Below are 14,861 nucleotides of genomic sequence, written 5' to 3' on the forward strand. Positions count from 1 at the left end.
AAGGTTCCCTCTTCATTCACTTTGAAAGTTAACAGTATTTCTGGGGCTGAAATAGATTATACTGTAAAATGATGTGTAGTATAAAATTTTATATTCAGCTGCTTTTATTTGGATTAATAGCTTTCAAGTTAAACATCTGAAGGGTAAGAGGAATAAAATCTAGAATTAGAAATAAATTTGCATTTCCTGTTACCTCTTCATGCAGTTACAGCGAACATAACTAGTCCACCACATTGTAATAATATGGCTCATCTAACATCTTGCTATCAAGTTTGATATTAAACTAAATATCTAAGTATATGAATATTTAAAGTCCTTTATGCTGGAGAACAAAATAATCACTTTATGATAAAGCCTGTTCTCCAAGAGTCTCCAATCTAGATAAGTAGGAGTTGTGGAGGAGGAAGGTAATGGTGTTATCTCTGGAGACCTGAGACATTTATCTTGGGTAAATACTGGAATTGGAACCTAGGTTCCTAGTTCAATACCTCAGAGAAATCTTTCTTTCCAAACTAAAATGTTCAATTGCTGGTCTTAATGCAGTTGGTTTCCCAGTAACGGGGTGATCGCTGGTGATGATGAGTACACCCAGAAGGATCAAAACTGAAACTTATTACCATGTTTTGAGGGAGGAGACTGTTTAAAACTTACCTTCTTGAGATCCAGTAAGAAAAAAGATGTCGCTTTCTATCAAGGTGGTCTGTGCAGTGTACATTCAGTTCAGAGGGGTTCTTGGGTTTTAATGGAATTGAGGTGCTGGAGACTTTGGGCATTTCTTAGTTCTAGGGCCCTTTACTGTTGCTGTAAAATTAATGTTTTTCAGTCAAGAATTTAGTTAAGATATTTTGAGATTTTTCTCAGTCTACTTGAAGTGAAATTTGTATGAAGGTAATAGATTTTGCTTTTTTTTTTTGTTTTCTTTGTCTGATTAGCAAAGAAAGTTACTTATGTACATTTAGTTCCATAAAAATCAAGAAGCTCTATTCTTGCACGTGTTAATTTTGATTTTTGAGGGGATTTTAATGGTCTTTTTGAGCAGGTAGCAGAAGGAAGACAAGAAGAAATCCAACAAAAAGGATTGGCTGAGAAAAAGGAATTGCAGCATAAAATAGATGAAATGGAAGAAAGAGAACAAGAGCTTCAAGCAAAAATAGAAGCTTTGCAGGCTGATAATGACTTCACCAATGAGCGACTAACTGCTTTACAAGGTTAGTCAATAGCAGGGAGGAAACTTTGATTATTTGTTTTTTCTTTTAATCTGTGAAATACCTTTTTCTTGGACTTCTGTTTACAGTACGGTTAGAGCACCTTCAAGAGAAAACTCTTAAAGAACACAACAGCTTAGGTAGGTGTGATGAATTTCTCGTTTCAAGCTGGTTTCCGGGTTTGCTGTTCCATTACTTTTGTTATGATAATCTTGTCGTCTCGGTGTCTGGCAGAAGAAATCTGATTCCCAGTTATCCCAGTAGGGAGCTCTCCTGGACTGGTGGTCCGTGTCGGGGCAGGGCCGGCAGAGGGTGCTGCTGTTGCGGGTTTGCCCTCTGGCCCGGGGCCCTCAAGTTGTTAGATTTAAAATACTTTTTTATATATATGAACACATGTATATGCATGTAATAGGCAGTAATTCTTCGGAGTTAATAACCTCTTAGACGTTTGAACAAACAGCAAGATGATCTGTAGTAGGAGGCACATCAAACTTTGCCTGGTTTGTCTGATTAGTACTTGTGAGGAGGTGGTATGAAAAGCCAGGTACATTTCAAAATGCTGTGTTTGTAAAGAACCAAAACCCAAATCTTGGTTCCAAAAATAATGCCCTTTCTTAATCCTAGGCATACAAGTTGACGACTTCATACCTAAAATTAATGGGAGCACAGAGAAAGGTAGTGTATCTGATGGCTACCTTTTGTCTTACGGTTGATGTGAAAATGAACAAATTCAAAATGTTCTCTAAAGTTTTGCTTGGAATTTTTTCTCTTTGCAAATTAATTGTCCACTCCTGACCAGCTGCACTTTTTTTTTTTCCCCCCCGTTATACTTCCAATCACAGTGTTTTTAGAAAGTTCTGTAAAATACAACAAAACCACTTGGAGGCTGTCTTTTTTTGTTGGGTTGTTTGTTTTTTTTTTGTGATGGGCTGTCACTAGAGTCAGTAGGAGTCTACTGATTGAATGATGTCAGGGTTGTGACACAAGAAAGTGGAGAACTTATTGATTGTTTTTCCTTTTTTATTTCCCCTTGCAACACACAGACATAATGTTTTTCTGGTAAAGTTGGGTATGCCAGATAAAGTCAGCAGAACCTATTTTTTTATAGCTTCAATATGAAAAATGTGAGTATATAAAATCTATAAACAGTGGAAACTAATTTTTTAAAACTCAGGAATATCTTTATGTGAAACAGGACTTAATACAGATTAAACAGAGTGATAGGGTTTTTTAAAGGCCAGTTAGAGCCAAATATTTCAGCTCATGTGTCTTAACATACACTAAGTTTTTTGAGTGAAATTGTCCAATATCACATATGGCAAAAAGAAATTCCAGTTATGATTCCGGCTTGTTTAATTGGCCGAGATATGTTTGTCCTCTTATGTCAATTTAAATTTTTTCCTTGATGTAGCTAGCTTCTACAATCTGAGGAATGGTGGTAGCATTGGTTTGAAGGTTCAGGGACCTATGTAGAGAACTCATGATTTTAACCAGTATTCACAGTGTTCAAGGATTCTGGTATTTATACATTTTTGAAACAGAATTTTAAAGCTCCATGTGCATATTTGTAAATTGTGAGGTTCTTAACTAGGGAAACCAATAGCAAAATTGAAAGTTCATTATGACATAACCTCATGGCTGGTCCTCACTGGGGACAGGAGGAGACGTGTTAAGCACCTACAGGAACTGCACCAAAACCTCCCCTAAAGATAAGAGTACTGGTTGCCCCTGAGTGTCTCAGCATTTTAGGTGCTTAGCTGTGGTGCATACCGAGGTTAGCAAGCAGAACATTCAATGCTTGTGCCCACTTCACTACACTGCCGTGAGATTTTATTTTTATATAGATTGATCCATCTTGCTGATGCATAATTTTAGGTTGGTAATAGCTTAATATTTGATAGAATGGTTAAGAAATAGATCTACTTTTCTCTTTTTTAAGCTAGAGCTAATTTGAAACATTTAGTAGACACTGTTGAGCTTTAACTTCAAATATAGATTATTTTATAGAGGAATAATTTATAACATAATACTAGATTTGACTTTTTTTTTAAGAGAAATGCTCTTTGTTTGTTTTAAAATTGTTGGTAGGAATGTCATGTGAGATTTTTAAAGTCCAAATTTACAAGTCCAAATTTTAAAACAGCCCATTTAAAAATCATTATGTGATTATAACAAATATCATTATATTACTGAAACTCACTTTTTTGGTCGGAGGTGACGGAAGCAATCCCTTTTGGACTTATTTTGGGTTGTACAATAGTCAGTGTCATCTGAATTGAGGCCTGACAAGATGGATTCCTCCATCCTATGAGTCACAGTGGAACTTGTGCTTAAACCTGGAAGTTTTAGGCAACTATTTGCTGGGTTGTTTTTCTTTGAGTACAGACAACATATAAATGCTCATTCAAATTCTCTTTCTGTATATTTGTATCACCTTTTTTGTCATGCACATACCACGCCGTTTCGTTATTCTGTATTTTAGAGTAGTTTTTCATTATTCTGTTGGTTGTACATTTTTCTGCATCTCTGCCATACCCAACCCATCCCCATTTCTCTGGCATTTTACAGCTTGCTGCCCTGTGCGCTCTTCATGACAGTCTGTGCCTTTTTGCTTCTTCCAGTCCCTTACGTAGCCCTTGTATAACAGATGGGCAGTTATTTGCTCTGCCAGACTTTGGATTTTGTTCTCTTTAAAGCAGCAGGAAGCAGTGACTGCTGGGCTTTTTGTTGGGCTTTTTGTTTGAATTTTTTTTTTTCCCACTATGTAGTTTTGCATTATTTTAGAAGAGGGAAGAATTTTGGGTTTATAATGCAGATTGAGCAACTTAGGGAATGAAAGAGGAAAACTGTAAAACCCATGTGAAATTAGTATGCTTTTAAAAATTCCTTTTGTATCTTTCTCTCAAAGTGTGTGCACAGGCACACTACCTGGCTATGACAAGAATAATGGTTTTACACTACTTTTTTTCTGTGTCTGTAGCAGTCGAGCTATATTCAGAGTAGAGGAACTAAGAACTCATAGCCTCTCCAGAGGCTTTTAATTTAAAAAGTGTATTAGAGGATGATGGTTAGGCATTCATTTTCTCCCATTGTACGTACAGAAAAGCTGGTGCAGAGAAGAGGAACTTGTTTGTACAGCAAGCCCCAGATAAAAGTTGTGTAGAACTAAGTTGTTTCAAAAAGTGGTATTTTTCTCAGTGTGTTGCACCACACCTGGCTTTCATCTTTCAATTTTGTGAGCCGTATGTTACATAAAAAAGGATACAAGATAGAGAACCAGGTAAAAATGAAAAGAAAAAGGAAGCTTAAATATGGAAAATAAAATTTACACCCATGGTGTTGTTTTTTAAAACCTCTGTCATTTTGGGTTAAAAAATGGGTGACTTTTCAGATTAACCTTGAAATATAGTAAAGCTTAGTATTGCAGTTGAGCTTTTGGTGTCAGAGCTAATGATTGAACAATTTGGTTAGAATGTACCAGATTCTGCAGGTTTGTACTAATGACAGCCTTTTCCCACTGCTGGACTCTTGGTCAAAGGATTTTTGAGTCTCTTCAGAAAGAAAGTGTTTGCACCTTGAAGAGGTGCAGGATTCTGATGGAGTTGGGAGCTGAACAAGGAGTTGAGTAAGCCTGTGAAATGAGGCCAGTTTTAGGAGCTTCACTGCAGAGCTGTCTTTTCGAAGTGAAACTGTTCAAAAAGCATAGGCATATATCCATATATTCAGTGACACTTTTAAAATAGAGGATGTTAGATATGAAGAATCAGCACGAAGAATAATGAAAAACTTTGAAAATACCCTTTTAAAGCTAATAAAATGCTGAAGAATATAGGTTAAAAACATGGTTTTTTTGAAAATGCAGCTGAAGTACTTTTTTCTGTTCAGTTCAAAAGAGTAATCTATTTCCTAGTATCACTCAGACATCATTTCAACGTCATGTCTTGTCTGCTTGCATATTAACTCAGATTTGACTGAAAAGTCCATTGTGACTACACTGACAAATATTGTTAATATGCCTTTCAAATTTTTTGTTGCCTCAATTGGAAAATGATAAGAAGATGTAAACTGAAGTGTTTCTTTCTCTACTAGAGCACTTTCTTTCAAAGAGTGGAGGGGACTGCACTTTTATTCATCAGTTCATAGAATGTCAGAGTGAGTACAAGAGTGTTCACATTTGCTTTAAAAACAACAGAAAACACAGAAAAGGTGGATGAAACCGGAATTTGTCACTACCGTTTAATATTTCTGTAACAGCAGAAATTTTCTAAGCATAGAATTGTGACATTGTGGTATTAAGCAGATGTCTGGTAGATGCAGTAATAGGATATCTTTGCTCTTGCAAAGTGATGGTCACATTGTCTCTTCTTCTCAGTTCATCTGTTATTGTGCCCTGACCAACAAAAGGGTGGTGATATTGCCACGTGGTGTTTAAAGCTGAGTGGAATTTTTTACCTGTTACAAATGAAGTTGAAATCTGTCAGTTTAAGCGAACATCACAGGCAGCAGCAGGACAGATATGTGCCTTTTCACATATCTATAATTTATCTGATAATTAAAGGCCTTACATGTTCTCCAAATTAGTTGTAACAAAAGAACTAAAGGGAAAACAGGTTCGTAGTTTGTATGTGGAAATCCAAGAGACTGTTAGAAAAACAGAAAATTGCAATACCAGTCTTTAAAAAGATGTGTTATTCTGGAATGTGAAATGTGTTTTTCAGAGCAAATGCTTTTGAAAATGAGTAATGAAACAGCGCTGTCTGCACATCTCTAATTAAGGAAGAACTGGAGATATTAATACTTTTTGCCAACTGAAAGAAAAATATCATTAGAATGAAGAGAAGCAAAGTGCTATTAAACTTCAGGAAAATCTGCTTCTTTTTTTCCTTCAGAGTTTATAGAAATTATGTACCTAAAATTGAGCAGAGAAGCATTTAAAAGCAGAAATAAGAGAGGTTCATTTTTGACATAATGTCCATTGGGCTCTCTTTCCTCTCAAATTTTCATGAGGAAGTGTAGCAGACTTGTTTGATTTTATGACTTGTGATCCAGATTGTAGTGCCATAAACCAAATTATGTGATACTGCTAATGTTTGTCTAAGAAAATTTAAATTTTATTTATTTAAAAAATATCTATTTTAAAAAATTAATGACTGGTAGCTGTCTTCTGTCAGGTTGCAATTTAAAATAATTCTAAATTTTGCAAAGATCTTGTATGAATCTTCTTTTTTCAGTATGTAAAAATGAAGTTAAAGGCTTGAGTAAACATTTTTTTGTCTAAAACATGAAGAACCCATTGTGTGATGTTCAAATACAAGTTGGTTGCCTGTTTTCATTGTTTGGATGTTAGCATAACCTATTTTGGCAAAACTAAGGTTATTGTCACTTCTGCAAACTAAATCTGACCAGTCCTGTCACTATTGAGAAGGAAAATGATCAACAGTGTCTAGTAAAATATTCTAGGATGTAAAAGAAGTACTAATAAGAGTAAAATTAAGATCAGTGGATTTATGCCTACCCTTTCTCAAGACATTGAAAGCTACAGAGTGAAGATACTGCAAGGCCTCGACTGCTTCAGTTATAAAGGAGTAAATATGAGTTCCAAATAGTTCAGTATTTTGTGTTTTTTTATGCCAGTCTTAAGTTTTCACTCTCACATCAAGAAAAATTTCAAATCATTGGCACTTTTATTTTTTCTTGGGCCAAAAATTTGCCTTTTCCACATTCAAATATGTTTAGTCAGGCCTCACAATATCATGAGGTTAAAAACTGCAAACTGTAGGATCTATTCTATTCTTTTCCTTTTGCATGTAAATGCTACCCTTCAGTCCTACTCCTGTTCTTTGCTCTGTGTAGCATCAAGGGTTGGGGACTCCTGGGGAGGAAAATTACAGTTCCAGAGGTTGTCAGGAAGTCAAGTTTTAAGGCACGCAGCAAATAGTGTAGAACAATATCATAAAGATTGGCAAAGCAGAGCAAGAATATATAGTTCATTATGTGGTAGCACATTGGGCTTTTGCCCGGAGGTTTAAGTACTGAGAGAAGAGCAGGTTTTTTACTTAAGCAGTAATGGTATAATAAAAATCCCAGGAATTTTATGGATATTGTTTGTAAAATCTAGTTTCTATAGATTTTTAAAGGTATTATTTAATTATTTTTATTTTTTAAGCACAATGCGCTCGCAATATCATCCAGTCAAGTGTCCTGATCTCTTAACATCTGTGGAGTGTTACGAAATCTGGCTCTGAATGATCTGGGAAGTCTCTTACTTTCTGATCATTGCATCCAGTTCACTTGTTGCTCATTCCATAGCTTCTTTTTAGTAACCACTGGTGAAAATCAGTGATACAGGGATATCAAGAGCAGAAGTCATGGTGCTTCTTTTTGATCATTACATGATATTCATTATTAGCAAAAATGTGATGATTTACAGACCAAAGTGATATTTGTTGCCCTGCTAGTTTCCTGTCTTTCCCTCCAGTTTAACCCTTCTTCATTTGTGTCCTCCTTTTTTCCCCTTACTTTGTGATTTTGCATTTGATTTTAAATGCAAGTCAACTTCTTTCTTTTCACTAACCTGATTCTTGCAAATTTATTGAGTAATAGTTTTTGGATGGATTGAATGGTTATTTTTAACTTTTCCTTTGACCTGCAGGTGTCAGGTAAAGTTAAAGCTATTTAGTATCACTTTTTTTCAGATGGTTGGAAATCTGTGCATTGAGGGACAGGTTTTTTATTGGTTTTCAAGCCTGGCCTACTTCAAAGATTGTTTTGATGCCAAAATATGAATGTAGAGGAGGCATGTTACTTAAATGATAATTGTAATGTTAACAGATCTTAGTTATTCCTTTGCACACAGTGATAAGCAATCTAAATCTGAAATAGAGTTCTTAAATTGAAAATGTAGGAAATGCCTAAAAACCTAAAGGAAAGCTGGCTTTAAGCTGCAAAGGGAGGTACTAATTATCTTAAAGACTAACTGAAAGCTAACTTCACAGCAGATTGTGTCAGTAAAAGCATCAGTTATGTGTACCTCTCTGCTTTCTGCTAAGTAGGGACTGGATAGCATGAGAGCTAAAGGTCTTTTGTGCCAGAAATTAAAGCTAGGATCCCCACCCAAATTTATATTTTGATAGCCAAGATTGCATGTCTTGATTCAGGGAAAACACAAATTGATTTTAAAACAAATTAGGTTTATGAAGTTTTCTGAGCTAGCAAAATAAAAAAAAAAATGCGGAGACTTGAAAGAGATGTTTTAAAGAAGATGTCTCTTTATCTTTTCTTTCTCGTTGTCTGGATTCTGCCACTTTTAGTGACTAGGGTGGTAACAGTGACAAATAGGATTCTATGGAGTTCAGTGATACCAACATCCAATTTTCTGTGTATTGTGTAAATAACAGCATGCTGAAATAAACTGGTTTTTTGTTGGCTAATGCCATATATTAACAGTAGAATTCTTGACACAAAGAGAATGTTCACTTGTTCTGAAAGTTAGGAGAGGTGTCAGTCATCAAGTGCAAAACACTGGCTGTGCTAGCTTTGGGTCAGGCTGGACAGACTTGTGTGCAGCCTCTTGAGGTCTTGGCTGAAGAAAGAGTGCCAAGGAAACACCTTTTGTACAAATGGTGAAACCAGTAATGGACACTAGAAAGCAATAGGCCACCGTGGAAATTAAAAAAAGCCAAGAAACCCATGCTTGCAGTTTCTTTTAGTCACAGAGTATGAAGAACTGCCGAAGTTTCTGTTTGGAAAACATGTTAAGAAGGGTAGTTTCTGTTTTGTATTACAATTATTCGGGGTTTAGCAGATATTGAATTGTGACCGCTAAAAGATCCATCAATTCATAATGCTAAATTTAACTCTGTAAGCTGATTATAGAACCTATTTTAAGCTAGCAGTCTAGCATGGTTGAGGTGTTACCCCTTCAGATCAAGCAGTTGAAAGCTACTTTATTTGCTTTCAGCTGTTTTATTCAGATCTACTAGAAGAATTCCTCAGCTTTTTCCTTGCTCCCTTCCCTTCCACCGCTCTTCCAGCCACAGCTGAATCCTGGAATAATCATATCTGAAGACTTTGTTTAGATTTATTTTATCTTAAAATGGAAGAGGACTCATGATACCACTCAAACTCCTGACTTGTGGCTGCCAGTAACTTGATTCCCTCCACAGTGCTTTCTTCAGCCTAGGCACAGTCATTCTCACCAGCTCTGAGGAACTTGAGGCTCTTCTGAACTTGGATGATGAGTGATGATCTGCAGTTGCTTGAGACCTAAAGCCAGTCCTGAAAATCCAGTGTCCTCTTCCGTGTGTTTCTGAAGCAGTATTAGTGAAGTGTTACACTAATGCAGGATAATATTCGTAGATAAAAGTAGGTGGTGGGAACATCTTTTTTAGACTGGTTTATCAGTCTGTGTGGGGGAGGACAGAGGACAGGACGACCTTTTGGCCATGGAAACCCTTCTTCAGACTTCAGGGCTTTTTGTCTGAAAGCTTGTCTGCCATCTAGGGTTGTAAAAGATGTCTCCTCCCAGATCTTGTCCTGCATCTGTCCTTAAATTGTCATAGTTACAGCAACGTGCCATCAGAGGAGTAGAGGGATGAGTTAATCTTCAGAGATGTCTGCAGCTGGAAATGCTGACTGAATTTATTTTTTTCAATTTTTATATTATTATTATTATTTCTTTTAAATTTGAGAAGGATTTACTGTCATCTAGCTTCTTTAGTCTGAACTCTCCTGTTTGTGCTGTTCATTCAGCCTTCTCTGTGTCTCAGTTACCTGTTGACAGCACATGGAGTATCCAGCAAACTGCCTTCCCTGCCTGGTTATCAGGGATCTGACAGGGAGAGCATGGAGGAGAGGCAGAGGCAGCTTCAAGCCTGGTATTTCAGGAACTAACAGCTTTCAACATGGACTAAACTGCAAAATCCTACTGCGCAAAAATTGAGGATGTGATCTGTGAGATGGGACCCTCAATACTTCTGTGTCAGCATTGCTTCTTAAGAAATTAGAAATAATGAAATCTCACCTGCAAAAAGAAATTAATTATTCAATAGTTTTTTTAGTGTCTTTGATTAATCCAGTCCTGTTCTTCCCTTCGTGTTCTTGTTTACCTTCATGTCCTGGCAGGAGTTAGGATGAAGTTAGCAATCTAGTCTCAAATTCCACTTCTAAGATTTTTGTGCACCTCACATACGTGAGTAGACTTCCCCTAAAGTAGACTTTGTATAAAAACTCCATTTTTCATGAACCTGAATGTAATACATTCCTAGTTTTTTGGAGGTTTGTGCAGCTCTCTTGAAAGGTTTAAACGAAGAAAGGCTGTTTCTGTGTACCTTTCACAGGTGCTATTAAAAGCAATTGTGATGTTGAGGGGGCTTCTCTATTGCTTTTTTACTGTGGTGCATTTCTAAATTTCTGCTGTGTTGGGTGGATGTCTATTTCACGCAACCAGCTCTTAGAATTCCTTTTTTGATAACTAAACTTGAGAAACGTGTTAATTATTTGTTGCTTCCAATTAGATTTTATTTTTTTTTAAGTACATAAAATTATTTTTTCTAAATTCTCATTAATGAACTACAGCATTATGTAAGTTAATAAGGAGAAATAATTATGCAGTGTATCACAAAGTTCTGGTAGGCTTGTGTGCTCTGTTTCATTATTCTGTGCCAGAATAAAGTTTTTGTTCAAGCCCGAGTAGGAAGTAATATTATCAGCCTTTAATTTGGTCATGGAATGTACTCTATGTAGATGCATGCAGGGAAAATTTGAGCTTGGAAAGTAACACTTATTTTGTTTGGCAGACAAGATCATAGATGAAGGACATCTAACCAAAGAGGAAGAAACAAAGCTTTTAAAAGGTTAGACTTCTGGATTATTTAACTGTTTTTGAAGCATGCTTTTTTTGTCACTCAGCGCATGTTCTTTGTTAAGCCAGCAGTTTGAGTGTTGATTGAATGCGCATTTGAGGAGAAATTCAGTAAAGGGGAGGGAAATTGTTTGCTGAACTCTACTCCAAATACCATTGTAGGCTAAAATGATTTAATGGAAACCATTTTTGAAGATTGAGTGCATGAAATGCTAGTCTCAATATTGACTGAATTCTTACTTGAATATACATTTTTTTAAAAAAAAATTTTTTATAAAGTCATTTCAAGTTTTAGTGCCTGCATGAATTCCAAACAGGATTTTGGTTTTATTATAGTGCTACACAGAAATAATGTTTGGTGTCATTTTGAGTTTTAAGTAAAAGTAAAAAATTGACTAATTTGACTGTTTTCATTCTTATACCCTCATAACTTTAAAATGAATATTAACCTCCTAAATGTGTCTTTTCCAAGTAAAATATATCTGTGCCTCTCTAACGCTTTTCTCTAATGTATAAAGCAAGTTAAATTAAAGGAGCTAATTAAAAAAGACTTGTCAAGGAGCAGTCATCCTTACCTTACAATGCCAAGGTCAGAATTGCAGAATTGCAACCAAGTGTACAGGTCAATATTTCTCAAGTGCCTAATAATGTAAGATTGTTTGGACTTGGAGGCTCACTCCTCTCTTGCAGCTTTTTAATACACATTAATAATAAATGTTAGTTTGTTAAAAGGTCCAGCGTTTTAGAGACATTTTAATTTATCTTCTCTTCCTTCAATGCATGGAATGGCACCTTTAACTCCTTTCTGTATGTGAGGAAGCTATAGACAAGGTGCCATATTTGGCAAAAGAATGCATACAATAACTGTAACGTAACACTTGCATGCCCCTTCCATTGCAAAGCTCTGAGCTATTTTTAGTGTTTGGTAGTATATTCTAACTCATCAAGTATGATGTCAACACATTTTAATATACTTTATCACTTCAGCTATATTTATTCAGCTCAGTTTTATTACGGGAAATAGGAACAACTGCTGTGATATAATATAGTACAGGAAAGAGTTTGTGCTTACGACTCTGGTTCCAGAATAGGAAACTGGTTTCTAATAATTTGTCTGTCTTCTGCTGTTTCACATGTAGAACTGGTATATCTTTCCTCTGGTGCCTCATCTTTTGTGCCTTCTTTCAGAGGGGGAGGACGCAAGGTGGCGAGAAGCTGGTGTACCAAGGGTGGGTGGGAGGGAGGTATATAAGGGGGTGCAGTGGAAGAGAGAATTAATTCAGTTCAGAGGAACTCGCACTGTTCCTCCCATTTTGCACAGAGCAGGAGAGCAGTATTTCCATGGATGCCCAGATATGGTAAAGTTAGTTGGATATGGATCTTGCTCAGCTTAGTGCTTCTGGATCGGCCACTAATAAAAGTGACATGGGTGAGGCTTTTAGGCTATACTTTTCTTAATAGTTTTAAAAAATAATGTATTATTTGGTTTAGTAATTGTTGCAGTTTTAGTGACAATCCTGTGAGCTTGGTTCTGTATGATAATGCAAAATGTTTTGATTTGTAACACCTTTAGATATTTGCTAAAAATCTTATTCCTAAAAATAAGAAAGAGAACCCTTTTTGTTTTAGCAAAAGAACCACCCACCCCCAAAGATTAAGTTTTTAACTATTGTAATCATTATGAATTTTGAAGTCTGCTAAAATTGGAGTTGTGTTTGGAATACCTGCCAGGTCTGAACCCCTGTGCTTCTAACTGTACAGGTTATTTTCCCCTTCCTCTTATCCAGTGATTTCAGTTGCATTAGGATGGGAAGAGTCTTGCTCTTCATCAGCTGCTTTATTTCTACTTGTTGCCTTCTGTTTCATGTACAAGTGGATGTTAATCTGGCACAGAGTTATAGAAAACTTTTCATGTTAGATTAAGAAAACTTAAAGTTTTTCTTCTGTTAACCTGTCTGTGTTCTGTCGTGTTGATTTCCTCATGTAGCCGCACAGGTTGTCTCCAGTTTCCACTTCTTTTGTTTTGGGGGAAGTTAGTTCTGTGTTTTCTTTTGTTATTCGAAAAAGTGTCTTATTATTCCCTTGGTTTTTACTTATTTTCATACACTAACCCTGTTGTATAACATGATTTATTTATTGATGTGCTTCTTTCTTCCCATGTCCTGCTACTTCATTTTTGCATGCACACGCTATCTATATGTGGTGATATTATTTGTGTTCACTGTGCTTTTCTCCATGGATGGTAGAAGTCTGTGTACTGGGAATGCTGTATTGACCCCTTTTCATGTAGTATCTCTGCCTGGAACTTGAGACTCAGAGGAAACCTCTGTTAACCTGCAGGTGGGCAGCTGTGCTGTCAAAGCAAGGCTCTGAATAGGCAGCCAAGAAGGATTTTGTTTTGCATTACCTCACCTGTATGTTGGTGACAGTACCTTGCTGACAGACCTGCTGGGTTAGCCCACGCCAGAGATGGTGTGTCCTCTTTTAATGGACCCACCAGAACTAAACCATAGTTGTTATTTAAGAAATTTTAAAAATGTTTTTCAGTCACGTAAAATATTTAGACTTTGAATCGGGGGTGATTCTGTGTGGGACAAAGATGTCCTGGTGTAATTAAATCCCCTTTTCTTTTGAAAATATGTGGTCTCCACTAAAAATATGGAACTGGGGAAAAAAACCCCAACAACAAAAAATCCAGCAAACCAAAAAAAAAAAAACCCAACTATGTGGCTTCACTAGGCTGCATGTAATAAAGTGCTCAATTATACATTAATAGATGTTTCATGAAGGTCATTTTTTTGTGGAAACAACCTACACTGCTTCTCTTAATACAATTTTAATACAACTTAAACAACTTAAAATTCTTTTTAGAAACCAGTGTATTAATTTATATTGCTGTGATTCTTGAATGGTTCACGTCACACTTCTTTTGAACAGTACAGTATGTACAAGACTTGTTATTTTATTTGTCAAAAGTAGTGAAGCACAATTTTATTCTTAACAGCAGTTTCTTTCTGACTTGCTACAGTATCTGCATTGTTCTAGTTTTCTTTTCTTATTTGTTTGCTGATTGAATCAGCTTTTCCACAGTTCCAGCTGGCAAGAACACAGCATTAACCCAAATTCAAGCTGTGCACGAGGTAATTGCGTCCTTTATTAGAGGCTAGGCTGGGTTAATGACTCCAGGGATGCGGAATCCATTTTAGCCCAGACTTGCAAAGAAATAAGCACCCAGCAGGTTTTTAACTGTTTCTTGAACCAAATTGTTTTCTATTGACATTTAGCAGTAGTTTGGTGTATAGGAGAAATTATGAACAAAGCATTTATTGATTGCAGTTGCTTTTCCTTGTCTCTTGCAGAGAACCAAGCACGAGTCAAAGAATCGAATGATTTGTCTGACACCCTTAGCCCAAGCAAAGAAAAAAGCAGCGACGACACTACAGGTAAGAGTTTAACGGAGATTTCTGTAACCTCTAATTAGCTTGAATTAAGTCTAGGTGATCATGAGCATTTTCTTAAAGGAATGGAATGTATTATGCAGAGTTAGAGACAAGCTTACAGCAGTATTGTCTATTCTGCTGCTTCATAATTTGACTCTTGTAATTTGAGGAGGACATAAAATCTTCTCTCCGTGTAAAGAATGTGTATATGAGAACTGTCTGCAGTCTGCCTGCTCTCTGAAAGGTGTGGGATTTTTTTTTAGATGCTCAAATGGATGACCAAGATCTAAATGAACCTATTGTCAAAGTAGCTCTTCTAAAAGGTAAACAAATTTACTTTTGCAAATTTAGATG

The 14,861-nt window shown here is 36.2% G+C and overlaps 1 protein-coding gene across 26 annotated transcripts in view; it reads left to right on the plus strand.

The window, feature by feature from the left end:
• Positions 1–14,861, plus strand: part of SLMAP (sarcolemma associated protein) — a 77,127-nt gene that overhangs the window by 45,231 nt on the left and 17,035 nt on the right. For 4 of the 26 annotated variants that reach the window (XM_066195371.1, XM_066195383.1, XM_066195372.1 and 1 more), the window contains exons 11-17: positions 1,040–1,208; positions 1,295–1,345; positions 1,830–1,880; positions 5,295–5,357; positions 11,003–11,059; positions 14,427–14,510; positions 14,771–14,830. In XM_066195371.1, the coding sequence (XP_066051468.1) occupies positions 1,040–1,208; positions 1,295–1,345; positions 1,830–1,880; positions 5,295–5,357; positions 11,003–11,059; positions 14,427–14,510; positions 14,771–14,830 (535 nt within the window). Of the gene's footprint in view, positions 1–1,039; positions 1,209–1,294; positions 1,346–1,829; positions 1,881–5,294; positions 5,358–11,002; positions 11,060–12,370; positions 12,497–14,285; positions 14,306–14,426; positions 14,511–14,770; positions 14,831–14,861 lie in introns of those variants that run through there. The other 22 variants (XM_066195385.1, XM_066195394.1, XM_066195386.1 and 19 more) reach the window with 13 other exon arrangements.

Source organism: Chamaea fasciata, unplaced genomic scaffold (assembly GCF_029207755.1).
Source record: "Chamaea fasciata isolate MVZ Bird 193981 ecotype frontalis unplaced genomic scaffold, bChaFas1.0.hap1 SCAF_13, whole genome shotgun sequence".
NCBI classification, from domain to species: domain Eukaryota; kingdom Metazoa; phylum Chordata; class Aves; order Passeriformes; family Sylviidae; genus Chamaea; species Chamaea fasciata.